Raw genomic sequence first — 26,949 nt, forward strand, 5'->3', positions numbered from 1 at the left:
GGCAAGTTTTAATCCTTGTGAGGCAGTAATGGACTCAGAAAAATGTCTGCGTATGTGCCTCATGTTAGTGTGAGACCTGTGTGCGTGCCAGCCTGTCTTATCATATACTTGAGTTCTGTGGGGTGGGAACCTGGAGCGTGTGGGCCAGTGAGGAGCTATTGTATGCTCCAGCCAGGTCCCATGTGGGTGTAACCTGGAACCTGAGACCATGAGCATGCCACACAGTACACCTACCTGTCGATAGGTTTGAGGCACGCCACAAAGTACACCTACCCGTTGATAGATTTTCATGGTTGCAGTGACTCTACCAGGGCTTTCAAGGTCTCCCTTCAGCTGCTTACCCTGTCTTTTCTGCCCCATAGCTGCAGGTGTTCGGCTCTCCTGCCTTGCCAAATTCAACAGTTGCCATTAAGACATGATCTGTTTGCTTTTTCTCACCTAACACCTCAAAACTAAGAGGCTTGTAGAAAGCTTTGCATCTTCTCTGGGCTTCAATATTGTTGTTCCAAAGTTACTATTTTTCACTGGATAACATCTTCCTAAAAAGAGATTTTCCTTTCCATATTGCTTCTGGATACGAACCTGTCATTCTCTATAAGAAGTATAATCTTTTATTGTGTTGAATTACCCCTATGTTTTTATTCTATTGATTTTTTTCCATGACACACTTGTGTAAAATGTTGCTGCCTCCAATTGTAGATTAGTTTATTTATAAATAATTTTTTTTTCTTTCTGTAACAAATGTTATCCTTAGTATTAAGCCCTAAAAGAATGACTTAGGGGAAATATCATATCCAGTCTCTTTTTGACCTGTAATTGTCTTTGTTATTCCGTTCTAAGTAACACAATTTAAAAAATTACTTCACTATAACTGTAGCAAAATATTGCATCAATGAAATGGCTTTTGATCCCAGAAAGGCTATTATATAAAACATCTGCTAGTCTGATGCTGATCATTCAGTATCAAGTTGATTCATATCTAACATTTATTTCCCATAAAATAAATTTCCTTTCACTAAATGTGGCAAATAGTTAAATTGTTCCCCTCCTCCTATTATATCCTGTTTTCCCATCCCTATTAAAAGTTTGTGCCTTGAGGCCTACCAGCAGGGCATACAATACCTACATTAAACCAAATTTAAAAGTAAGGGTGCTCCTGCTGCTAACGTCCTCAGATCACAGGCATGCAAAATGAAGGAACTGGCAGCTGAAACTTTAACGGTAGAAAGTGTAGACTGAATACTTGGGGAAAAAACACAATAGCTTTGTATGAGAAAAAAGTCCTATTAGCATTTATGTACTTCAAAATGACGAGCTAGACGATTCTACATAACAGTGGGGCTTTTGGCTTTTGTTTTAAGTAAAACCCTGTGTTGTAAGTACAGCATTACTTACATTTTTTTATTCAAAGCATTGTTACTATTACAATAATGTATTATTTTGAATGTTAATACAGTGCCTGTTGTTGCATTGCACGCTGCATGTTCAATCATTTCTCCACCTTATGTATTAACTTAAAATATTATTAATACTTGGACTTAGATAGCTTCAGGAAGCACAGGGAATCACACGCAAGTAAGGTTCCTGAATCAGTTGTCCCTGTGCAAATGAAAAGCACTCCAATGAAAGAGACAAAACTATTGAAAGTAAGATCATGACCATTCCTATGCATTATGTCCTACTGAAGTAATGCTGAGGTCTGAAAAGATTTGTGTGGAACTGGAGTCCGGTTTTACACATAATGCACTGGAAAGAGAGTTGACTAGGAAGCAGCACAAGAAGGATAAGAAACTGCATCACCATGAAGACATTGTTTCAAGTAATGTTGATTTTGTTTGTTTGTTTTAGTTAAAATGAATGTGTTGCCTCAAGCGATCCTGCAAAGCCCAGGGGAGCATCCCAGGTTCATAGAGCAGACTGTTGGCCCCTCATTAGACTTTGCAAGGTATGTACCTCTTTTCTTTCAGAGTATCATTTTTACTGTGAATAGCTTCAATCAGCTATGCTGAGGTGACAAACTGTGTTTGCTTTTTTGCAATATTTAAAACTGCAAAAATCAGAGGCATGGAAATTCTCTCTTAGGAAAGTTTCATAATTAAAAGGGAAAAAAAGGAAAATAGGAAATGTGTTCTGTTTAAGGTAGATATTTCATCCTAATTTTTCAAAACCCCTTCAAGAGGCATAGGAAGTTATTTCCATTTAGCATTGATACGAATGTAGGTCATTGAAAATGTACTTATTTGGATGAAAAAAACAAGATTTTTAAAATTTTTTCATTCAGGCACAAAACAGTTTCACATCTCTCAAAATATAATGAATAAAACTGGCTTGAAAAACATTATCCTGTACTTAATAACTGACACATTTAACAACAGTGCCATAATACTTTCAGGCCATCTTCTTCTTGCACGTGCCTACATGGCTTTCCATTCTGTTGCACTCATTTCTCCTCTTAGTTACTTGTATCCATACATTTTTCTCTCTCTCGGTGAGTACTGGTCTCTCAGTTACTACTCTGCCCCGCTCTGCTCTTTTTCCTGGAATTGCCTTCATTTTGGAAAGAATTGTGGTTATTTTCTTCTTCCTCGTCTTTTTTTTTTTCTCCCTCCTCCCCCCCCCCCCCCATCCTAGCATTCCCCTTAGCCTTTCGCTGAAAGGTCTGGGGCATCTCAGAGTTCAGCAGCTGCATGTCAGTGTCTAAAAGCAGTAAGGATCTAGAAACATGGTATCTTTGGGCCCAGTCGTTCTGAGAGGCTCATACAGGTAGGTGTCCTCTCACACATTCGTAGAATAAGGACATACAGTGATGTCTTACAATTTTTTTTTTTTTTTTAAATTCTTTTATGGCTGGAGCCATGTTCTGCAGCCATCACTTTTTCCAGTAACTACATTGCTGGACAACTCACCCCAGAGATAGGAGGCTTGTTTCCTCCCTTTACTTGAGGAGTTTCATGTTCAAGAAGATCATTCTGCAGCACCCCTATAGAAGTTGTGCCTATTTGCAGAAAAGAAACTTGTGATTCTGTAATGGTCTAGACCATGCTGTTGATGCCTAGTGACTAGAGCAAGAGAAGCTCTGCCATTTTCTTTGATAGAAAATTTTGAGAAAACTGGAGTCTGGGTTAACAGAATAGGCAGTGGGGATAGAAAGTTACATGAGAATTAGTTTGGTCCTTTATGTGTGTCGTGGTTTAACCCCAGCTGGCAACTAAGCACCACGCAGCTGCTCGCTCACTTCCCCCCCACCCAGTGGGATGGGGGAGAGAATCAGGGAAAAAAACCTCGTGAGTTGAGATAAAGACAGTTTAATAGGACAGAAAGGAATGAAAAACAATGATGATGATAATAATAATATGACAATAGTAATACTAAAAGAATTAGACTATGCAAAGCAAGTGATGCACAATGCAATTGCTCACCACTCGCTGACGGATGCCCGGTTAGTTCCCGATCTGCCTCTCCCAGCCAACTCCCCCAGTTTATATACTGGGCATGATGTCATATGGTATGGAATAGCTCTTTGGCCAGTTTGGGTCAGCTGTCCTGGCTGTGTCCCCTCCCAACTTCTTGTGCCCCTCCAGCCTTCTTGCTGGCTGGCCATGAAAAGCTGAAAAATCCTTGACTTAGTATAAATACTATTTAGCAACAACTAAAACATCAGTGTGTTATCAACATTATTTTCCTACTAAATCCAAAACACTGCATTATACCAGCTACTAGGAAGAAAATTAACTCTATCCTAGCCAAAACCAGGACAATGTGACTTCGTTCTGTTCTTTAATTAAAAAGCCAGGTGTATTTATCATGAAGTTTATTTCTAGAAAAAAATCAGTAGCTATTTTTTTGCCGTGTAGATTGGTAACAGCAATAATTATAGGAACACATGGTGTAAAATGTTAACTCTGGGATAGCTGTCCATTGGATTAAAATATATTTGTCTTTAATAAGTGAGTGATTTAAAATTAAATAGGAGCCAATTTACAGGTGAAGTAGACTTTTTTATAAACTATTTATGAAATATAGTGAGTCATCATGGAAACACTGGAGAAATAAGGCTAAAACAGTTTGGGAAAAGCAAGTGACAACTTCTGGAAGAAAAGAAACAATGCCTCTTAGCCAGTGCCATCCTCAGCTCATTTCTGTCAAGAAACAAAGTCCATTCCAAGTCACAGTCTCAGTTCTTCACATTAATTACTTTTATTGTTTTTAATTCTTATTGCATATAACAAGCCATTTTAAATAATGATTATTTGAGTTGATGGAATTTTCTACTGTGTATTTTTTCCTATGTATCATCTGCCTGTCTCTTCCGTGTTATTGCTTCGTTAACATCATTGATAATAACAGCCAGGATGAGATAAGTATTTATTATTTTTAGTAACTTAAATTCTTTATGATGGATGACTCTGTGTGTAGTTGCATCAGTCCAATACAGGGTATTGCAGAACTTATGCAAACAGTAATTGGTTTGCAAGTTGCTTTTGTTGTTTTCCCCTTGGCTGTAGTTGTCTTTAAGTTAGAGGGTGTTGCCAATCAGAACTCAGAAATTTATACCTTGACTATAAGGCAGGTGACATTTTAAATTGTATATGAGTCTAGGGGCTTTTCCCCTGATCGCTTTTTATTAAAATACCTTTGAGAAGATAATGAGAAGGCATCAGGCTTTCCTTTGTTCCAGTTTGAGAAGATTTTTAACCGCAGTGTGGATTACATTGCAGCAAGCTGATAGTGATGCCTAGGAATTTGTTTGTTGTAGTTGACTGTTTTCAGTTTGCAGATTTGGACTCCCCCCCGCCCATATCTGGTCTGTACTCTATGTGCTACTGATGTACAGAAAGCTCATTTTTGCAGTCTTAAAGTACAAAGGTCAGCCAGGGGGTTTCGTGTTGTCTACTGAATACTTCATATTTAATTACCCAGAGATACTATCTTTCAGTTTTTCTATTACCTCATATAAACCTATTGTATCTTGAAATATGTTTTACATCCGTTTAAAATATACAACAATTACCTTATCTTCATTATCCTAATGACATCATGTATCTTCCTAAATTGGTGTGAAAATTCTGATATTGATTAAATTTTGTTATTGATTATAACTGAATTTTTATGGCAATATCCATAAGGTGTACCTTTTTATGGTCAGCAGCAACTCGTATGGATTGTGTTATGTGCACTTGAAAGCATAAGCCTCTGTTGGTGCAGCTCAGTAGTAGTAAATTCTGAAACAAATTTAAATACCGTATTTGTGCCGGAAGTTTTCACTATTACATTGTTTTAAATACAGACATGTCAATATCTCTACATTGCTTAGCTATTTTGTTTTCATTTAAATGAACTTCATGAAGTGTCTTTGGTATTCTCAGAGTAATAAGGAGCATGACGCTTATATTAGCTAACATTATGAAAAGAATTTACTCTCATCCCTGTAATGAAAGACAGCAGTGTAATACAGACAGAGAAAGAGGAAAGTAATAGATTTATGTGGAACACTAATGTTGAATTTCTTTTATCTTTGAGTGATTAACCAGACAATCTTTATGCTCTTTTAAAGAAGAATAAAAATAAATTCACATTACTTTTATAAAGATAATATCCTCTACTGTCGGGACATCAGAATCTATTTAAATACACTTTATGGTCAATAAGTGCATATTATCCTTTCAAATTCAAGGCATCACTTGTGTATCAGAGTGGAGATGCAAAGAGATGATGGCTCAAGTGAAAGGTGAAATGATATACAGTTCAAATTTTAAAATTAGATCCATACATCCTGAAATTTGCTGTTTATTTTAATGCCCTTTGGATTACCCCCTTAGTGGACCACCTTTTGCAATATGCTGCTCAAACTGTGGAAAGCTGAGAGCAGTATTAAAAGTCTACATTGCACTAAGGAAAACATTTTGAGTTGGGTTTGGGATTTGTTTTTGTTGATTTTCTTCTTTTTTAACTTTGAAAAGGTTAAATATAGAATAGATTGGACCACTTTGGTCCATACTGATAGTGCAAAAATGTAATGGTTCTGGTTTAGAAAACAGTTTAAATATGGATAGCTTAATCAATTATTGTTGATTTAGCTAATACACAATTTCTTCTAGTTTAGACAGAAATATCAGATAACCAGGTCCTTGAAAGCTAATACCAAGTCTGTTTTCTTTTAGAAATAAAGATTTGAAATAGCTACAGACCAAAAAATTAAGAAGATATTTGTATGTGTTTATAGAATGTCTGATACATTACTTTGTCAATATTTCAGTATTTAGCTCTACTTGGCAATGCTAATATATTATACATGCTGCAGAAGTCTATGTTAGCACCTCACAGTGTTTCTTTTAATTTTTTTCATTTAGATTTAGGATTCATTTGATCAAAGACAAAGATGGCATAGATGATTATTTGGCGAAGAATATCAAAGGGTTGTCAAAACAAGAAGCTGCTGCATAAGTTGGCTTTTTTGAGTCATTTTAACATCCATAAGTTTATTGTTTCCTTTATTTCTAGGCATCATAATCATTTACATTTAAAGTTCCCTAGGCCCTACCCTTTCTAATGGAACTTGGCATTTAAAAATTGAAGTTGATATTAAATAATGATGGTTCATTTCTCCTGATCTTAAACATATCAAAGCATTTAACTGCTTGGTTTTACTAATTTGTATATTTACCGAAGTATTATATCACATTTGTAACATTATTGTTAAGATTGTGTCAGTAATTACATTTGAAATCCTGCTTCTTTTTTTTTTTTTTTTTGGTCTTTTTTTTCTGAGCCTTTGTGAAATATCTCCTCTGGGGTGGAAGCTTAGTATACGAACATACACATTCTTGTAATTTTGAATTATTATTTAGCCAAGCCCGAGTGCTGACTTCTGCAGTGAAGCACTTAATACACCATTAGTTATTTAAAAACCCAATGAATGAAAGAAATCTAGATAACTTTTGATTTATTACAGCTGAGGTATTTACATTTAGAAGTTACAAGAGACTATGACTGACTTATTCTTCTGGCGTCTTTTAACAGATCTGGGGTTCAGCACCATCAAAATTAATGAAAGAATTCTAACAAATCTGAATTGCTGGTTGCTTAAGTGAGATTATTTATTTATTTCGATATTTAAATAATAAAAAGATGCATATACAAGGGCTCTAGGCACCTTAACAATTAATATTGCAAGATCACCCTTGCAGCATAAAAACATTCTATCGATCAGACACGAATTCGACCAGCTAGTTTCTTGCAAAACATGCTTCTTTTCTCCTTCCTAGCCTGAGAATGTACCTGTAAACCTTCCCTAAAAACTTTCAAATGAAAATCTAGAAAATTACCAAATTTGAGCTGAGGGGTAATAACTTTAGCAGTGTCCTAAAACCATACCATATAATACTCAGCCAGCAGACACACTTTCCTTTCCTGTGATACATGTCTGATCCGCCTTTATTTTTACAATGGTAACATGATAAAGCTAATAAGTGTTCTGACTGTCGGTACAAAGATTGTAATGTACCTGGTCTGATGACGTAGGAGAGCAATCTGTTTAAAGCAAACTCATACCTCACTTCTCTTATTTGAATTAAGACTAGATTCAAAGATGACGATTAGTTCAATGATGGGACTGGGCAGGACCTTCCCAGTATGTCATCCTAGGGTTTTGTAAAGTTCAATTTGTTCCTTTGTTTCTGTAGAACAGACTCTGTTATCATGGTCACAGTCTGTGGGAGAGAGCAGCCTGACAGTGACAGGGAAGTGAGTTAGGTGAGGCAGTGGGAAGTGCCATGTTAGTGCTCTGTGAGTACAGGTGGTTGATGTGGGACAGTTACCTTTGATCATACTGTTGTACTAATCGTGCCAGGTGTCATAGCTGGTTTAAATATTCCCTGCTTAAAGAGAAGGAAACTAAGATTGGCCTGTGACTCGGTCACATTCTGCATGAGCTGGACCAACATAAGGAACGGATCCTTCCTGAGCAAATGCTGTGTTGACAGAGGTCCTGTCCCCCGAATTAAGGGTAGCATAGTTGCTCTGTGAGAGGGGAAGAAGTATCAGACCTCAAGAAGCAGGTCTTATTTCTGCTCCTTGAAATAAGTACATTCACTTATTGTCACCCTAGTTCCATACCAGCTATGCAGTGCTGCTGTAGTCATTACGCTACAACAATTGTTGCAGATTGACTTGCCTTCCCAGTGAGCTGTTTCAGTTTTTAGCCCCAGTGGATTTCCACAGTACACACACCATGCTAAGGACAGAAGTGTTCTCTCTGTGATTACACAGGAAGTCACTGCTATTTTAGGAAGGCCTTGGGGCTTCAAAGTGCATTTTACAGCCCTGATTTGATCAGGTCAGCCTTTTACTGCTATTAAAAAAAAACCCACAAACAAACAAAACAAACAAACAAACCAATCCAAAAAACCCTCCTATACGATTTTTCTTTTTATATCCAAACCCTGAGTCTGGAGGTTGCGGAAAAGGAAACCAGCAGGGAAATCCACAATGAAGTGAGAATTTTATCATCTGTTCTGCAATACCTACACGAAGTGGGGTGTTTCCTTACAGTTTTGTAATATGCTGTTTTTCAAAGTAATCAAAGCCTCTTAGAAGATTAAACTGAAATATCATATGTATTCTGGTTTATTTGTATGGAGATTTTTTAAGTACATCTTTTAAAAGATGACATTCATGTTCTGTGTATTTAATTATTCTCAGAATTTTAGCTTTTGATAATAGCTCAGCAGTTACAAAATTTCTATAGTATGTAATTTACTAATGCTGTTCCATAAACCTGATCATTTGAGAGCAAAAAAATGGTAACAAACTAGCAGCTACACAGTTATATTAGTACTAGGCTAATCTACTTATGAAAAACTAAATGGAATAACTGTAATTTTAAACCAATTTATAAAGTAAGGGAATGCCATATCTGTAAATGATCTTACTGAAATCAATGTTATGCTTTGTACGTCTCAGCAGACAACAGATGTTTTTATTAAAAAAAGTATGAGAAAAGGCTTATAATATGCTGTGTAGTTTTTAAAATATTGTTTCCATTCCAGAAGCAGATTATTGTACTTCTTTATAAAAGGACAGGATATCTTTCTTTTGCCACCTAAATAGCTGTACTTTTGTTTAGTATGGAGGTTAACTTAATAAGTCAGTCATTATTTTGTCAAGACAAATTCTTGTAGCCACATTCCTGCTTAATATTAAACACCCTTTTTTTTTTTGGTGCATGTTAGGCAGATAACAAATTTATTACCTCCTAAATAAAGGAAAGTATGGGTAGTATCACATTTATGGAAACAAGCAACATTCTTTAAAACTGTTCACTAAATTGTATCCTTCACAATATTCTTTAAAATTGAGATAAGCTAGTTTCTTCATAGTTGAAGGAAAAAAAGGTTCAAGTTATCCTTCTATTATACAGTATTGTGCTCTGTTCCAAGCTTCAGCAAATAAGAAGAATTCCATTAAGTGTGCTTATGTTATAATCTCATTTTTCTGTGGAAAAATGTGGAGATGTTTTTCATTTTTTTTTTCTTTGCAATAATTTTTTGTCCCAGGTGATATGATACAAAAGGAATTAAAAACAGTGCTTAAGAAAGATAGTACTTTAATTATCTTAAAACAGGATATTGCTTTGGTTTTTTCATTGATTTTGTTTTGTTTCCTTCTCTAAGACTTTAACTTGAAATCAGAAGTGAATGTGGTGTAAGAAGCTGGAAATGGAAAAAAAGTAAAGGTTCCCATTAATGCAGAAGGTAACTGCTTTCTTGCCACAGAATTAGGCTTTTGTAAGCTTATGAAGAGGTTGGCTGACTCCACCAGCCTTCAGTGTGCCTTTCCTGGTACTTTCTATTCTTGGTCTTGACTCACCAAATCATTAATGGCTGAAAAGCAGGTTGCAGTAAAAATTAAAAATTGTCCTTACGACTGATCTAAGAGTCAAAAAGTTCATGATGAACTGTGAAGTAAGGCATTTTCCATCAAGAGATTGATTCCAGGGTTGAATCTTCAAATTAGTTTGGAGCCTAGAATGGACCAGAATTTGATATTGTCATTCCTGTTTCCTGATATTTTTGTCAGGGCCAGAAAGATCAAGTAACAGTTCTCTCCTCTTCATACAAATGAAAATTGTCCAAAGATGACCATATCATCAAAAAAGAGTTAAAGACTAGAAAGACTTTGAAATCTTTTTGATGAGAGGAACAGCTTTGTTTAGTAGTAACAAAAAAATACTACATTAGCGATTTTACTTGATGTATTTCTGTGAATCGGATGATGGAGTTCTAGTGTCCTCACTCAAGACTCATGGGTCAGATGCCATCTATATTATTATACAGAGACAGTACGGGCTGACCTAGATATGCAGAAAATTTGTATTTGTGTTTTCTGTCTTGTGAGTGGTGGATCAGTGTGTTATGGAAAGCTTGCCTTGATAAAAGACATGCTCTGATATGACTTTTTCAGGCAGGAGACAAGATTATCTTATACGCATTCGAGCAGATGTTTTTGAGATATAGTGGGTTGTTCTGCTTAGAATTCACCAGAAGGCTGGTCCACTTCAAGAATGTCTGGAACTCAAAAAGGCAAAGGCTTTCATTCTCAGGTGGGCCATGACCCCCAGAGCAATTGCCAGCCATCTCAGCTAATACTGGGAAGATCCATCATTAAACTGCTTTGCAGATTGTATACTGAAAACTAGAACATAATATTTTTGCTCTAGGAGTGACGACTGGTGAATATAGTAGCAATCCTTTGCTTCCATAAACCTTTGTCCTTCTCTGCAAAAAGAGCAAAGGGGTTTTCACCTAAGTTTAACTGATCCAGAGGACTAGGTTAATCACCCCATATAATCAATGGAAATAATTAAGAATAAGTAATTTGATTAGTTGAGCCCCACCTTTTAGGACTCAGACAACTGCTTTAGAATAAGGTGAATTACACTTTTGAAGCACCTATTTCTCTCCATTGCTTATATAGAGAGTTTAGGGTGACCAGCTCAGATGTAGACATGTACATTTACCGCTGAATCCCACACTGGGGAACTACTGAATTTTGAAAGCTGTAAAAAGTATTAGGTAGAAGTCTTAGAGAGTTGCATTCACTAACTCCTGAGGCAGCATTTCTACAAGAAGCTAGCAAGTCCAGAACAAAAGTGACCTGGCATCCATTTTAAATCTTCTGTTAGTGCCATCTGATAGAAGATTATTTTACCATTCTTCAGTGAGAGAATTAAAAGGGACAAATTATTTACTATGCTCCCCCCAAGTTTCTGCTGTTTTCAGTGTCAGTGTCAGCTAGGGAGAGTTAAGGAAAAAAGATGTCGGAAAATTAATGAGGGATTAAGTGCTCAAGATAAGTTTGTGGAAATAAAAGATTTCTTTCCTACATCCTTACTTCTTCTAGCAGTTGGTCTCTGAATATTCAACCCCATCTGTCCTCCAAGACTAAAGAGGAAGAAACTTCCTCACCTGATTAGAGGCCAGGATGATCCAGACAGTCCACTGAGGGAAAGGAATGGGGTTTGTGGGCTGATGGAGAGGAGAAGGTCTAGCTTGAAGCGTGTTTTATTCTTTACTTTCATCATAGCCATGATGAACTAGTAAGCCCTACTATTAGACTGGGCTGCTTCTGATCTTGTACTCTAAGTTATTTAAGTCTTGAGAGTTTTGGTACTCAGTTTAAGATTTGTTTGCTTTTCTATTTGTTCTTATTCTAGTCTTTTGCATTGATGGACCAGTTCTTTAAGGAAGCTGAACACAAATAGTTAATTGGGGTTTTGATTAATCCAGACTTTTTAGTAGCTGTCACCTCTACCAAATAAATTAATAAGGTGACTTCATAGGTGACCTATGAAATCTTTTATTCAACAAATAGATTGGGACCTTTTTTCATTGACAGCTTATCATATTGCCATGGGGTTTTTTTCACAACCTGAAATCTTTACTGGGCCTTCCCAATTTGAACATGCATAATTTAGGCTTGGGAATTTTGTGTTGTAAGGTGGATTTGACCATTTCTGTGTTACGGAATGAGGCTCTCAAGGGACAGGGGAGGGGCACTGCCAAGAATAAGGGTTAGGAAAAATATCTTGTTGATGTGGGGTTAAGGCGAGGAAGGAGGAGGGGCAGCTGCTATTACTAGAAAGCTTGCAAAAGGCAATTTCAGACACAGACAGATAATGTGTAGGTGCAGATTCTGCTTTTCCGATGTATTTCAGCCCTTGATTGCACAGTACTTGGTTCTAGTGATGCACTGATTTGAGCTGCTTCCATTTTGTCTGTGTATAACACTATGAAGACAGAGAGAGAGAGGAGAGCTCAAGGCAGCTGAAGAAGGACATAGCAGCAAAAGGAGAAAGAAGTAAACTGTTCTTTCCCTTTCATGTTCAGGTCCTAGCAAGATTTTGCTGTTCTTGCTATTGTCAATCTTTGGATATGACCTGTGAGCACCTTATGACCCTCTTTGTTCACATTACTCTGCTTGAGAACTGGTGGAATGTTGTGTCAACTCATTTACATTTTATGAGGATATTTCTTCACTTTTAAACACTAAAGACTATGGAAAAGGGTAAATCAGAACCAAAGAAATGTATCCTTTCATAGTAAAAGAAATTTTAAATTAAGGCACTCTATCCCAAACTCCCTGCTGATTGTGGAAAGGGAGATGGCACAAGTCACTTATTGAGCGAGATGATAAATTTTAAATTTCTTTCACAATATTATTTAAATATGTATTTTTTTCTGTCTGAATAATTCCTAACAATCTTGCTTGCCATGACCAGGATTCAATGTTTATTAAACAACTTTCAAAAAGAGATTTTAGCACTTAGAGGCACACATTCTTTTTGGTCAAATGAATGATCTCTGCAAATTTTGGGCCTGATAAACATATTATTTAGTGTAATTAGGCAGTGATCTAAAGAACAGAACTGTGTGGGAAGTGAATGGTTTGCCTTTCCTACAGAAACTTCTCTGTGCGTTTGTGTAATGTGAAAGGTTTTTCTTGAAAAGGTTAAAAAAAGTTCTAATCAACTTCTGTACATTATGTAGAACTTCATTTTCTAAACTCTGCAAAAGAAAGTTTCATATTTAATGGGAAATCATGAATTATTCCATTTATTATCTACTTCCTCCTTTCAAAGACATGATCTGGATAAAAGGCGGGGTGAATAATTTCAAAAAATACAATACATTTTTAATGGGAAGGTGCAAACTACAGATTCTCATGACTATTAGCAAGTATAGAGGAAACAGAATTTTACTTGCAAAAACTCATCAAACTCTTGCAAAGATAAGATACATGACATACTTTAATAAAGAAGAACACAGTGAGCTGAAGTTTTTCCTTTTTTTGTGTAACTTGTTGTTTTTACTAAGTTTGGTCTTACAGTTTTCCAGTGCTTTCATTTCTCAATAGTTCAACAATATTTAGTACTGAAGATAATGTACAAGCAATACACAACTGACTTGTATTTTTAAAACACTCCATAAAGGTGAAGCATCTCTAACATACAAAAAGAGTCTGAAATAAAGACAGTCAGTCTAATTTGCCTTGGTACAATCATGACTTCCTAATAATTCTCACAGTGAATCCTTCTGAATTGTGCAAAATCCTCTCTTTTTCTCTTAATCTCTGTGTGGTCTATTTATCCTTAGACTACTGAGTAAGTTCTGTTGGGGACTTGAATGAGATATCATAAATAAAAGCAAAATTACTGTGGGAATTGTTCATAGCAATAGTATAATAAATGCATAGCCTTGTATAGGGTTTTATGATAATTCATAGCATCAGCTTGAGAAGATACAGAAGGCAAATAATTATGATTATCTTTTTCTGAAGATAATTTTGCACACTGTGAAAGAAACTGGCAGAGAAATTTAATGACTTCTCCGGTATCATGCAAGTCAAATGGAAAGGGTTCCAAACTCAGATGTTTCTAGCTCTCAGTCCATTAGGTCAGCTCTGAAACAAAAGAGGAAAGTTGAGAAATACTTCATTTTGATAAATAATAGTCCATGAAATATGGTTGGAATTACTTTTTGTTAATGAACATAATTAATTTAGAAAGAAAAGCAGGAAGATTAATGAAGATAATGTTTTTTTTCTGATTATGCTTGAAATAATCACAGGTGTGTGTGCTCTTGTATGAAGACCATTTTTATAAGGGTAGCACTTTTTATTTTTAGTGCTTTCTTTGCATTTATGTTTAGGGACAGGATGTTCCAAAAGTTCATTGCTAAATTTATGTTTCCATTTTCTGGCTTAATGAGGATTCTTAATTATAACAGTACTTACATTCATTTTAAAATACTTTTTCTGTGTCATCCTTTGATGTTTATAATTGATTAATTTTTCATTTTATGTAGTATTAAAGTGGCAGTGTAGCTTTGAACGAAAGGAAGTGAGTTCAATGTACGTGTTCTTTGCAGGATCCTACTGACAGGTTATGCATCCACCTTTGATTGCATGATTTAGGTTAAAGTGTGGTTTGACAACACAAGACTGTGAGGCAGTAGATGAAAAATACTGCATTACTTATGCTGAAAGTTATTATACCTATATATATAGTATAAAGTACCTATATATTTTCTGATATACTTTATTTTCATCTTTCTCTTAATACTTCTGAATAGATAGGTCCATAAAACTTTCTTTATTTAAAAAAATCTGAATTGTTACAAAAGTCAATTTCAAGTAGATGTTCTTCCCTCTTGTGGTATGTACAAATTGTCATGCAATATTTTTTATTTGCTATTTAGAGTAGGGAATTCTTTTTATAACATTTGGGGGCTTGGTGGATTTTATGCTTTTTGTATTAGGACATTAGCTATTTCAGCTTTATAATTTGGAATTTAAAAACATGCACCCCACCCCAATATACTTTAATTCTCAGCCTTAATAATCAAAAATTCTGATGTGTAAGCTAACCATCTATTACTACTTAATGGCATTTACTGTACTTTCATATCTTTCTTTAATGAGATTACTGTAGTCTACAATTTAACATATTACCATCCAGTAAATATTTCATTAAAAGAAAAGTATTTAAACGGACAGTCTTCAAACTAGGATTAAAGAGGGCTGTGCCCTGCTTCAGTTAAATAGCTTTGTATCAGTAGCAGTATGTGGTGAAAACATGCTGAGTACCTTGACCAACTGAGGGCTTGACTCACCAAAGTACTTATGTATATAAATTTTCACACTGAACTCAGATACTCAGACAACTCAGATATATTTTCAAGTTAGCTACATACCTGACTTTGGTGAATTGCAGCCCCCACACAAGACAATATAGTTTTCAACAGTGTGAGTACATGGTTTTATACCACTGTAACCTGGATCGTAGCATCGCTGAAAGCGATAGTCAAATCTTCAGCTTCCATATTTACCAAGTATTTGCATAAGTGCTTTTTGTGTTCAGCAATGCCCTGCAGAAGTTTTAACAATGGTTTAGATGTGGGTCACTAACGGTGTTGCAAACCTGTTATGTTTTTTGGCTGTCCAGCTATAACTAAATAATAATTCCTCTTTCGATTCTTAGGCAGAGCAGCCTGAAGTTATAAACTCTTACATCATGCTTGGCTTTTTAGTGTTTTGTATAGTCTATTTGTTTTTACTTAATGCATATATTTTTCAAATTTTAGTGAGAGAATTCTGGTGTTTCCTTGTCTATGCTGTGTTTGTTTGCATGTAGGTTAAACACAAAGTAGCTAAGTATTCACATACTTGATGTAATTTTAATTTTCTTGTTGATTTATAGACAGGAAATGTGGGGGGAGGGGGAAGTAAAATGTATTTGTTTAAATAAACTTAAGCAAAAATATCTTGATTATTTTTTCACAATTTTGTGATCCTTATTTAAGGCATTTATACCAGTCATTGACTTGCCAACTGCAGAAGGAAATCCCAAGTGGATGCAACCTATTTGAATACAGTTTTTAAACATTATAATAATTGGTAGAGTAATTATTTTACACTGGAAGTACACTTTAATATTTTATATACTATCATTTAATCCATGCCATTTTGTGCTTTACAAAATGGGATTGCTACAGTACACTTGCATTGTAATCAGCAGCTGGCATTAACCTATAGTACTAATTAAATCCTACAAAATCTAAAGATATGAACCCTGATATTAAAAAAAAAAATCTGTCATCTGAAAATAGTAGACTTTTGCACTTATTTTGCATGTCTGTAATTGAACACACCAGACAGGAGGCATGGAGAATTAAGCTCATGATAAATAATTCTGTTATGCTATACTGACTATTTTGATTATTTCTAACACCAGTACCTGCCTCTTGGCCTCTTAATTTCTTTTTTCTTTTCTCTCTTTCAGTGTAAAGGGTAGAATGCAAATAGCTTTGTGCAGGATTTTAAGTTAAAGGGAATGTAGTACGGTACTGTCCTGATCTCCCAGAATTGCTTAAGAGTCTTGTAAAAATACAATACCATAACATGGGAAGGTTCTTGAGATTGCAACAGTGTAATTTCATTAGCCTCACTGAAGGTTAGTATTTATGATTTTTGTACTGGTAAAGGCAGATTAGAAACAAGTTTCTGTGATTCCTCAGCATGACTCTAGATCATTTTAGAATAGCAATAATAATAATAAAAGAAATCCATATAAGAAAATTATATATGCAGCTGTATAGTTTAAGAAAAGTAAAATGCCCGTAGCACCATCCAGGTACAGTTAAAGCACAGTGTTAACAATAGCAGTGCCTTTTCAAGCTTGCAGATCCACATTCAATAAATAGCTGCTTCCACCCATGTGATATTGTACTACATGAAATCATCATCTATAACATGGTACCACTAAAATGGCAACTTTAACTTTTGGTGGTTATTTATTTGGTGCTAAAAATTCTTCTGACACCCACCCCGCCATGACACACACACAGAAGCGCACAGGATTTTTCAGCACCTCATGCATAAAATACTGCATCGCAGTAACTGCTGACGTAGGACAAATGCATGATACCCAGCCAGATCCACTAAGTGGACCTCATTCCACTGTTTTACCCAACCTGTGTAAATAAACATGTAGCAACATCAACAGGGTTTCAGTAATGACAGAGATGAGTGTACAGTCGGCAGAACAGTGGATTCTCAGCATCATCTATCTGTGTTAAGTATTACGGTTTTCATCTGTTGAATTTCATGGATTAAAAAAATAGAACAAATCTGCTTTAAATTAAAAACAGATTAATTGGTATCTTTGTTTTAACCATAAATACATAGATATGCTTAGATTTCATTAAAAAATACTTTGTTTTAAAAAAGCCATCTGAAATCTTTTTCTCCTAGCGTGCACATATGATCATTCAAAGGGGAAAGAGGACTTCATGTTTATATTCATATCACGGTTCAATTTTAAAATTAAACACGGCTAACATTACAAAGCTGTCTGCTCATTCTAATTCGCCTGGTTTAATTGCTTGCAGGCAACTGTGCAGGCGGTGTTTGCATGTTTGTGGCACTCTGCTTTTGTGGCACTGAGTAACGCAAGCCAGAGTCAGCGGCGGCGCAGGAAGCGCAGCCCCGCTCTTCGCCTGCGCGTTGCTCGCAGCGATGCGCGCCCTGCATTTAATCCGTGCTGGTTCCTTTCTTTGTTCTGCAGCCGTGCCTTGCTGCACTGACAGCTGCATGATTAACATGTCCTGGCTGCAGTTTTCCAGATTTCCAGTAGATGCCCCCAGAGACCATTAAACCTCTTGAACGTCTCCAACCAAATGAAAGGCCAGTCTTTTTTCATTTTGCTTCTCGAAGTAACGTAATTGTTCAAAGGAAACCTAAAATCGGCGTGGACGCAATGCAGAAAAACAAACTTACTTGTTTAATAATATATCATAATTTATTAGGTAGGAAGGTTCAAAAGGTTTAGTGTAAACGAGTTTATTAATGTAGTAGAAACATACTCTTTAACAGTTGGATTTTATAAAATAAGTCATGTACATTTAATTAGGTATCAGGTTTTGATATTGATATTAGAAATAACGTGATCTTCGGCTATGTAAAACATGAGATGTCCTGTTTAACCCCCCATTTTACATGCTGCATGACATCATAAAAAGCAGTATGAAAAGGATTTTGAGGACTGAGGATTTATAGTTTATCTCAAGATATCATGAAAAGTTTACTTCTGTCACCTACACCACTCCTCTGTTCGAAACACTGTTTGTTGGAAAAAAAGGACACTGGTGTTTTCATCTGGAACCACTTTGATAACTGAAACAATTTCAGAATTCATTGCAGTGTCAAGCTCTCTTAGGTGTCACAAATACCATTCATCCCCATAATATAATTCATTTCTAGCCCTATTTTATTGTTTGTGTGTGATCAGTCACTTGTGGCTTATATGTTGCAGAAACTTAAGGAAACAATAGTATTATTATTTTGCGCTTTTTGTATTTTCTGGTTTTAAGTATAACTGAGAGATAACTCTTATCTTTATGCCTCTAAAATTTGAATGGTTATACAGTAGATAGCTTCATTGCTTGTGAGTTAAAATCAGTTATCTTTGCCAAAGACAAAAAGTGCTCTGTACCGTATGATTACTTCAGCATTATTTCAATTTCTTTATTAATTGGGATGGGATTTATTAAAAGAATATTGACACTAATTTTTAAAACTGACCTATTTTACTGTATGTTTTGTTTTCCTGTATTGGTTTGCTAATAATGCTGTCTTGTGGGGAAAATGTGCTTTGACTTCTAGTAAAATGCATCAGTCTACAGGAAATAACATGTTACATGGACACAATTTTTCTATTTGTATGAATATTAGTACTGTGCTCAGTGAGTATGCAAACGATGTTAAAAATTAACTGAATGACGTTTTGTTTAGTCACTGTTAAGATCTTTTAGCAGTACTTTCTTGTTTACTTCTAATACATCTAATGATCTAATGCATGCACACTTACATACGTATATAGATCACATTACATAAATAAATATGCATGTATGTGTGTCTGCTATACAGATTGTTATTCCACTGCTCTGAATTATATTACTGTAGGATTCAGTCCTAGGCCTTTGGAAGTTGGTAGGAATTTTTTTACCTATATTCTTCGATATTTTTTTAGTTAGATAGAATTTTAAAACAGAAAAAAAAAAAGCATTCCATATACAGGGTAGAGAATACATTGTACTGTATTAACATAATATCTTTACAGTATTTTTAAGCTATATATTGTGCATCTGATATCTGACAAATATAGCATATTCTGGCAAATTAAAATTTAAATGTTTAAAGATATTTCTCATTTACTTTTCTAAGATAAACGTTACAAATGTTTTCTGGTGCAGAGTAGTTATATATTTTCCCTTGTCTGTGTGAATAATGTGTGCTTTTCAATCTCAAAAAACCACCTATTTATATATTAAACATAAATTCAGTACTATCTAGTCTAAATCGTATCAGGATTTTGTAATATTTTTGTGTTCAGTTCTGCAACTGAAATGTAAAAAATACATATGAAGAATTAATGTGCATCTATGTAGTAATTAATAGGTTTTATTTTAATCATATTAAATATGAAATAATGCAGATTATTTACTTCTAACATCTCACATTACTATTTATTTCTTTGACATACAGCTAAGAAGTTTTTTACATCACTTTCATCTTATTAGCGTTATTAAAGAACTGCAGTAGCTCTTTTTAGGCTCAAAGTGTCATTCTCATTAGGCTATTGTTTAGCATAAGGTCATCTGAATTTATTACATACACTATAAATCTCCGTTTTCAGAATTCCATATTTATTTTAAAGCTGCTGAGAATTTGAAGTTAAATGGATTTTAATCTAAAAAGACAGTCTTGAAAACAGTTTGGAAACTTAATGGAATATAGAAAATAGAATTAACACATCTGGGTCCTTGCCATTTTACTGGGACAAAAGTTCGTTTTCTCACACTAGATAGCTACGCCTGCAAACCTTTACATCTGTCCTTCAGTGTTGCAGGCAGTCCCATTGGACTCATAGTTTTCTCCAGGATAGGACACAATGATTGTTGCATGACACATAAAAGAAATATTTTTATTATTTCCATAAATAATGCCTCAAAAGATATATTACCTCTTGAGAATATTTGATTACACAACTTTTTGATACGTATATCTTATCAGAGTTTATGAATGAGATAACTTTGATATAAATTCATCATTGCATAATATGATTTTAAAATTAGGGAGAAATTATCAAACTTTTGCATCAGTAAACCAGTCCCAGCTGAAGTTATAGGCTAAACAGAAGCAAAATAATATCTAATGATTATGTTTCTGGCATAGCATTTGTTTGAGGTTTTAAACCAAGCCATCATATCCTACAGCAAAACTATTTAACATATACATTGTTTTGACATGTGGAATGTGCCTCATTTTTCCCTGTGCACTGTTTTAAAGCAAACTAAGAGTTCGTTGTGTTTTCATGAACTAATGTAAACATGGGGTTTTTTCCCTTCAGTCAGCCTTTTTTACCAATACCAGCTAAAGAATACCAGTATATTTTTAACATGTTTTCAATATACGTATTGATATTTATTCATTATTGCCATATTTACTTCCCTAGGGTATGACATTCATAATCATATTTTAGCAGAATGCTTTTTGAGCGGGGGGGGGGGGGGGGAATAGCCCTTCCCCACTGCTGAACTGCAGAGGTCTCTTCTTGAAAGCTGTTTTAGTTATCTGTACTTATTTCGTAAGGTGGAGAACAGAATACAGGTTTAAAGGCTTAAAATCTTTCTTTCTTATTCCCAGTAACAGGAATTCATACAAGAAGAACATCTGCATAGACATGCTGCGACAGGGTTATCACAAGTCCTTCTCCGAGCTCTTCACTCTGATACAGAAGTGGAATGCCTTGAGGGAGGCTGCAGGGCCTGGGTCAGCCATATGGCAGCAGAAGTCCCTGGAGGAGCAGCCTGATAAGCTGGATCAGCTTTACCACTTCCTGACCAGGGCTGAGGCAGCCCAGCGAGCAGGTAAATGGGGGGATTGTGGGTAGCAGAGCAGCGGGAGCCGCAGCCGCGAATGCCTGGGGGAAGCTTCCAAATTGTTTCATGTATGAATTTGAAACGTTCCTGCATCTTAGCACATTTCAGCCTTAGTCAACTAAGCTGTATTTATAGAATAAATGATTAGGAACTGCAGATACCGGGAGAGGCTTTGTGAAGGAAAAAAAACCAAGGGAAAAGCATGTAGAGTGCATTATGATATCATCAGAAACGTTTGATGTGTTTATAGCTTTGATAACTTCTCAATTATTTTCTCATAGTTTCATTATTTATTGTTTTTCTTTCTCTATCGATTTGAGTAGCTGGTTTTGTATTAGAAAAATTTAATAGGTGAAATGCTGTTTCACACAGTAATAGTTTTATAAATCTGATTTTATTAAATACCCTGTCTGCTAACTGTGTTTGGATTTGTGACTGACTTAAAAAGGATTGTGAACATGTCAAATAAAATACAGCACACAGATGTAACATGCCACCTGTGAATTACTAGATATTAGTGAAGACATAACTCCAAATTACTGTATTTTCTCTATTGCCTACTATTTACTAAGCACTCATATTTATCATTTCCTTTTACTATAAATAGTAACATAACTTACTCTGTCTTTCTCCTTTGGAATAATTGTAGGATGGAGGCAGATAAAGCTCTAACTGCAATCCAGTTTCATGGCTGAGCTGATTTCACTATAGTTGGCTTGTTTCAAGATGCATTTTGATCATTACAAATATGGAAAACTACAATAAAGCTTGTGAGTTTGGAACCTAAGCTTTTTGACTGAAAATTAGAAACAGACAACTTCATTTGAAAAAGGAACAGCAAAAAAACCCTTTCAGCACTTAAAAAAATGTTCATTTAAAATGTTTATTTTATGTTTACTATGAAAGCCAAAAGTTGTGTTTCTTTATTTAATTCACTGTAATTCTAGGCAGGAAATCTAGCCAGCCCATGATTGGAAGGAATCTTCAGATTTGTCTGGAGTATGACTAAAACCTGAATAGGCACTGCCGTAGCTTGCAGGAGTACAAGAGAGAAGTTTTGCGCTCAGACTGCCCTGACAGAAGCATACTGCCAACACTTTGATGTTCAAAAAGTGGTAGATATCTTGATGGGCCTGCTTCCTGCAGCTGCTTGAGGAAAGCATTTTGCCTTCCTTCAGTGCATGATATTTTTCAGTGTTACAAACTGATATGTTACAAACTGATATGTTACAACAGAGTTGGCAAACGCGCTCCCAGAGAGTCAAGGCGCTGCTGACTATGCAGTTTCTGCCCCTATGAAAGGCAGGGGCCCTTTCTCTCACTGAACTCAGCATTCGTTGCGTGCTGGGCTCTGTAAGTCTGTCACCTCTCACAGAGACAAGATACCACCAATTGCCTGACTGATTGTATCTTGCCTGTAGGAGAGAATATCTCCCAACTTTGCCTGTTAAAGTTGGTTAAAATGAAAGAAGACAAAATAATGAGAACATGCTAATAGAGTTGGCAAGCATCTTTACTGAATTGCTAGAACAAGGTATAGTTTTAGCTTTGATTTTTCCATCAGTTTCAATGCAAACCTTTGCACAAGTCTCTTGTTTGTATTAAGTGAGGCTTGAGTCACCTGGCACGTGAAGGGGTGGATGCTAATTCATGTTGTAGGTGTTACAGCTAGTAGTGCTGTGAAGATAACATATGAATTATACAGCTCATCAAATACTAATTCAGTAGTTCCGCTAATCCAGTTACTCTCTGATTCTAATCAAATTGCTTGGGGCTCTGGCTTATGATCTCCTGACAACTCTAGTTGACACCATTTAAGAAGTGTTCAGCAGTTCACCTCAGCTGGAACTTACCATGATGTAGCAGTCACAACAGCAGCTGACCTGCGTTTGCTCTTCAGCGGCCACAGTTCAAGCTTAAAAGGCTGAAAGTAATATTTGGGGCTGCAAACTGTGAGAGCTTCACAGTATGGCTGATGTGACTAATATTAGGCTAGCTGAAAGTTTACCTGTCTCAGGTATGCTGTCCTGAGCTAACAGTTGTGTTGAAGAAGAGATAGCAGGTATAAATTATGAAAAAAAAATTTCGTGACTTGTAAGGTTTTTGATGAATTTAAACTTCATGAAGGGATTGGTTTTGAACCTGAAGTGGTAAGTGGAAAACAAAACTTCACTTACTATGTCAGTAAACAATTTTCTTATTTATTATTTAATTTTTCTCACCTGATGTTTTTGTATCCTAGAGTGTTGCTGTCTTAATTGTGAATATAACTTAGGATTGCTGCTCCTAAGTTTAGAGTTTTATGGTTGTTACCATAGTGCACAGAGAAAGCTAGGTATTCATTCACTTTCCATGTTTATTGGTGGAATATGTTAATCTTTTCAATTTTTTGATTGTTTGTAGTTATAGGACACTATAATGCTGGACATAAATTGTTTGCTTGCATAGAATCAGTGCCATCTATCACAATATGGAGGCTGCTATCAAAGAGCAATTATTTTCTTTACTGCTGAGTTTATTTTGTTTACCAGCGTTACATTGTACAGACCGTTTACCTTTACATACACCAGCGAATGTTCTCTCTGTTTTCATTTTTAGTGGAACATTTTGATTGAACTTCAAATCATACAGGAGTCATCTTTTTTTATTGGCTATTACCAATATTATAATGTGTGCAAAGAAAATATCTTTTTTTCTGTCCAACTTAATCTCATTGTCATTGTATTTGAATACCTTCCAAGTATTTAAAAATAGAGAGCTAGCATTAATCTTTGCAGCTTCTCAGAAAAATAGCTGACAGTTATTTTGCCCTACGTACAGAAGCATCCTAAAAACACTGGCAGAAATATTGGCAATACTTGACTGCATTCCTATTTGGTCTTTTTTGATGCAAATAATGTAAATGTTTCTGACTTCAAAATTGAGTTGTTTCTAATTATTCCTTGATCTTTCTTCGTTATCATGGACTAACCTCTCTTTTTACTAGTTCTGGTCTCAGTAGCTTAAAAAAAAAAGGAGATAGTTTAGATGTTTAAGTATGTATAGTTGTGGGGTTTTTTACAGAAGAATGCAGGCTAAATGCCAAAGTAATGTATCTACATAGCTCAGCATGTGATGTATACAGTTATTTCTTGGCACGTGTATGAAAATGTTGGGGTTTCTTTCAAAAAGAATGTTATATTTTGAGACCGTGGAATGGCCTGCCCAATTGCCTGCTTGCCTGCCTGATTGTACTGCTCAGAGTAATTCCATTTAAAAGTATAATTGCCCTTCAAAGGTGTAGTACAGTGCTGGCAGGTTGTGGTTGCTATCCCTTTGAAGAGCCATAGCTCCCTGGCCCCTACTCAATCCTGTTCTGCGAGTTAGCAGGAGGGAGAGTTTGAAGCCGCAGTCCATCCTTGTCTGACACTGAGGGTTGCTAACTAAATATCCTTTGGCTGCTGACACCCTGTGAACAAATGATGACCGTACCCTACAGAGGTGCGCCAACTAAATAGAATTCTTTTTGTCTGTCTAAGACCCAGACAAAATTTTACTCTGTGTGTTTAGGTGGGTCATGGGGAAGAAGTAGAAACAAAGGAAATCCAACGAAGAAGTCTTTTACTTATATTTTGGAATTTTGGAACAGCACCCAGTGTAATGTGTGCCTGGGAGAACAGTTCATTATAACGATAATGTTGCTGTTCCTCAGATAAAACTATTTAAAAGTGAAATTAAAACCTTTAAACTGGTATTTGCACAAATTTTACCATATGAATGTAAGTGATTCTTTAAATCACTACTTGGCTGCTACAGCCTGTCTTATTGTTTTAAAATGTATTACTAATTTACTTGTTGGTTCTATATGCTCATTAGGCTAAGCCACTTCTTTGAATCATCTCATCAAAATATTGTGTAGCTACTTTTAGTTAGTTAGTTAGCACTAGGCCTACCAGAAGAATGATTGATAGTATGCAGATTATACTGTAAAGCATCAACTGTGTGTTTTAGACTGAGGACAGCCTCTCAATGATAGTGTGCCGAATTTGTTTTTTGTCAAATTAGAGGTCACCTGTCCCAGTATTATTTCAGAAGGGCTTGGAAAATGTTGCTCTTCAAATTACATCTGAATTACATATTAAATGTAGGCTTGAACCCTAACTGAATCTTACCTAGGACTAGCAGAGGCCTTGAAGAGCTGGTATGATCAGTGCTTGCTAGAGTGAGCTGGTTTACTTGTATTGTACAAGTTGAAGGGAATGCAAGGCAAGTTACAGCTCAAGAACAATTAAAGGAAGAGATGTCTCAGCCATTGGCTCTACTCTGCCACAGGAGGGGAGCAAAACCAGGGAAAATGCCACAGTTCAGTGGCTGCAACGTGTATTGAGCAGTCAGCACTATAGTGGCAGATCACTGTGTTCACTGTGCCAAAGTCAATGCATGGAACCTATACTCGGGTATGAACATGCCTTCAAATGGGCAAGACGCTGCTTGTTAGTTGATCATTGGAGCAGCTGGTGGAGAGTAGCAGTTAAGACCTGGAAACTGTTGCCTTTCTCAGATTCCATCTGCTCCTGGTTCCTGACCCCATGCGACCTTTGTGGTACGCTCTAAGCTAAATGCTGAATCTGTGCATGTGCCACAGGCTGCTGACCCTTGTTGTAGAGAATATCAGACACATAGAATTAGAAGGAAGTGCTAACTTGGCTCTTTTTCCTCACTTCAGTGTAGAGAAAACTTTTCACAGTATGAGTTATCATTTGTTGTTGTTGTAAAAGATGACTTTTCGTAAAGTATACGAAGAAAGCATGAGTATTTGATGTGTTTGCACTGGAAAATCTTTCTTTGTCCAAGGTACTTAAGGTTGAAAACAGAGTTTAGCATTTTACAGTGGAAAGCTTTTCTGTAAGATTTCACACTTACACCTTAGGCTGAGCTAGAAACATTGCAATAACCATGTCACCCATGCTATTTTGGAAAAAAAATGGAAAGAGGTTATGCATTAAAAAAGATAAACATACCAAAACCTGTTTTAATATTTGCTTGGAGAAGACATAGTTTTCTTTGGTTTTGGGGGGATGGGGAAGGGAACGCTGTTTTATTTTCTAAGCAGGTTTGTTGTTCTCTACTTAATATTTTATCACAGGAAAAAACACAGCAGTTGCTAGAGACCAATGGAGGAGTTTATTTTTGTAATTATCTTACAAGAAGTGAAGCGATTCTGCCCAGGAAAGAAGCCAAGCCTTCTCAAAATATAGCCAATTGTAGAACTACCATTAACTTCAACAGAAGCAGCATTTCTTAGAAAATTTCAGTAGTGGGTTCTTGTTGCAATGGCTTGGAGTCTCCCTTTAGCATCCCAGATTACCAGTTAATTACCTTATATCATTATCATTAGATAGCTTTATCCTTACTTGGCAAAATTATATCCTGACCATTTCCTTAGCATCTTTGTATAGATTGTACTTTCATTGAATATATTCCCCTTATGTACCTAGCAGTGTTGGGAGGGGTGTGCTCTGTGTGCACTCTGCCTCATGATATCTAGGAAACAGAGGGTCTACCTGAAACTTGATGGTGTCAGCATGCTAACCCGCAGCCACCTTTCTTCATTTGTGTGCGAGTTTAGCTTATGGATATACTTTCTGGAAAAAGAAATGATTGGGTGGCGCTCTACCTGTAGGTCTAGAGGCATGATTGTCCTGAACAAGCAAATGGGACTGATTCTTTGCCGTGTATGGATCCAGGTGGAAATAAACTGATTGCAGCACCATATTCTATTACCGTTCATGCTTCTTTTTGGCCCAAGAGCCTCCATCCTAGATCTTTCTGTGTGTGAATTCTTCACAGCATCAGCTGTCTTGCCACTAAGTCACTGGTATTGATCTCTGGCAAAAGAAAAATGAAAATTCCAGTATTAATGGTGTCTCATTCTGACATCAAAAATTACTCCTAGTGATGTAATTGATCT

General features: G+C 36.0%; 1 protein-coding gene across 1 annotated transcript in view; it reads left to right on the forward strand.

The window, feature by feature from the left end:
- The window catches only part of TTC29 (tetratricopeptide repeat domain 29), a 214,486-nt gene that overhangs the window by 78,675 nt on the left and 108,862 nt on the right, over positions 1–26,949 (forward strand). The window contains 3 exon segments of the mRNA XM_050896042.1: positions 1,849–1,945; positions 6,357–6,458; positions 20,764–20,987. Of these exon segments, the coding sequence (XP_050751999.1) occupies positions 1,854–1,945; positions 6,357–6,458; positions 20,764–20,987 (418 nt within the window). The 5' untranslated portion in view covers positions 1,849–1,853.

Source organism: Gymnogyps californianus, chromosome 4 (genome assembly GCF_018139145.2).
Source record: "Gymnogyps californianus isolate 813 chromosome 4, ASM1813914v2, whole genome shotgun sequence".
Classification (NCBI taxonomy): Eukaryota; Metazoa; Chordata; class Aves; order Accipitriformes; family Cathartidae; genus Gymnogyps; species Gymnogyps californianus.